At 42.9% G+C, this 1,821-nt stretch overlaps 1 protein-coding gene across 1 annotated transcript in view; it reads left to right on the forward strand.

Annotated features, from left to right (window-relative positions):
- LOC108250452 (son of sevenless homolog 1) overlaps positions 1-656 on the forward strand; it is a 33,722-nt gene extending 33,066 nt beyond the window's left edge. Inside the window, 2 exon segments of the mRNA XM_037974778.1 lie at positions 8-97; positions 100-656. Of these exon segments, the coding sequence (XP_037830706.1) occupies positions 8-97; positions 100-134 (125 nt within the window). The 3' untranslated portion in view covers positions 135-656.
- The last annotated feature ends 1,165 nt before the right edge of the window (positions 657-1,821 follow it).

Consider the following 1,821-nt stretch of genomic DNA (forward strand, 5'->3'; position numbering starts at 1 on the left):
CTCATCTCACCTCTGGATGGGCCTCCAGTTCCTCCTCGTCACAGCGTCCCCAAACTTCCCCCCAAAACTTATAAGAAGGAGTCTTTAGTCCACCCCCCCTTGCTGGACACGCCCCCCACATTATGATTGGATAGAAGAATCAGGGACAGCTGATTGGACAACTGTTGGAGAAGGTGGAGCTTGAAATGCTAACACTATAGCTGATTGGATCAGAATCACATAAACAAAAGACTCTGACCGGTCAGAAGGTTCTGATCCAGTATGAACGGATCTGTAAGAAAAATCACGCGCTCTTGATCTGAAAATCTGGTTCTTCAGAACCTTTTTCTGTGTGCTTGGTTCGTTTCTGTTCTTTGTGAGCTGGGACCTGTTTCGAACCGATGGGACCTGTCCAGACCCAATGGGACCTGTTTGGACCTGATGGGACCTGTCCTGACTCGACTGAACTTGATCTTGAGCAGGGACTTGTACAGTGAAGTTGTGTAGTTTTCAGACTGAAGAGCTCATGAAGCAGAACCTTAGAGGTACTGTTTTGGTTCTGGTGGACCTCATGTTGTTTGTTTGTCTCTTGTTGTTGATGTAAACAAAGGTGATGATCTCCATCTTTAAAAACAAGGGAATAAATGTGTTTCTACCACTGAGCTGGAGGACAACAATAACACGTCTCTGTCTTTATTTGTCTGCAGAGGGCCACTGAGCATGCTCAGTGAACCGGTGGCAACTAATCTGTGTAGGTAAGTCTGAACCTGTTTACATAGAAACTGACTGTTAGTTTAGAAGGTAGCAGCTTTTATTTTCTTCTGTGCACATCATTCCGATAACAATACACAATAGGTTTACTTTTGATGTTGCTAAGTAGTTCCGCTAATGTGTCCATCTAACAAGTATGACACAAACGGGAAGTTTACATAAAATCTGGTCAGGTTCTGAAGTACAATGTGTAAGGATATGAGAAGTGCAGAAAGGTCCCATGGTGATCTATAATTTGTTGAGAAGTCAGTATTCAGCAGGAGACCGGACTGCATGTAAAAAAACAAGAACTTTTTATTTAGGTGCACAAACCAAAACAGCCAATAGATGGCGATATAACTCCATGCATAATTCCAAACCAATCCCAAGTCACTACATTCCATCGAACCATCCATCCATTATCCACCGCTTGTTCTGGAGTTCAGGGGCAGCAGCTTCAGCAGGAAGGCCCAGATATTTCTCTCCACCTCTTCCAGCTCTTCCAGGAGGATTCCAGGGCATGCCCAGGCCAACTGGGAGACATAGGCCTCGTCCACACGTAGCCAGATATCTGGTAAACCAAATAGTTTTTTATGTGATTTGGCCTTTCATCCACACATAACCTGCGTTTATTAGCACTAAAAACGATTGATAATGGAAACTCCGGCCAAAAGTGAAGATTTGTGAATTCTCCTCTTTTGTGTTTTTGGTATGTTTAAAACGACACTGAGTGGTGAATGAACACTTTTTCAAACTGATCCCGTGCGGATAGTATTATTTCTTCAAAGGATGTCGCAGAGATATTCGATTTTATAAAGACCCGGCTACGTGTGGACGAGGTTGTAGTCCCAGCATAGTGTCGTCTTCTTTCCCAGAGTCTTCTCCCAGTTGGACATGAACACATCCAGGGTGCAGCAACTTACATAATTGCTTTTCACAACTATCAAATCTTTCTTTTTTATCCTGTTTGTTTCAGGGTCTACTATGCAGCTACTCTAAACAAAACAAACATCACAAGTCTTTTTCTGATTCAAAGGTTCAGTATTTTAGGTGGAAACCACACCTATTCTGGATAGTGGCAAATTGAATTTT

Source organism: Kryptolebias marmoratus, linkage group LG3, assembly GCF_001649575.2.
Source record: "Kryptolebias marmoratus isolate JLee-2015 linkage group LG3, ASM164957v2, whole genome shotgun sequence".
NCBI lineage: Eukaryota > Metazoa > Chordata > Actinopteri > Cyprinodontiformes > Rivulidae > Kryptolebias > Kryptolebias marmoratus.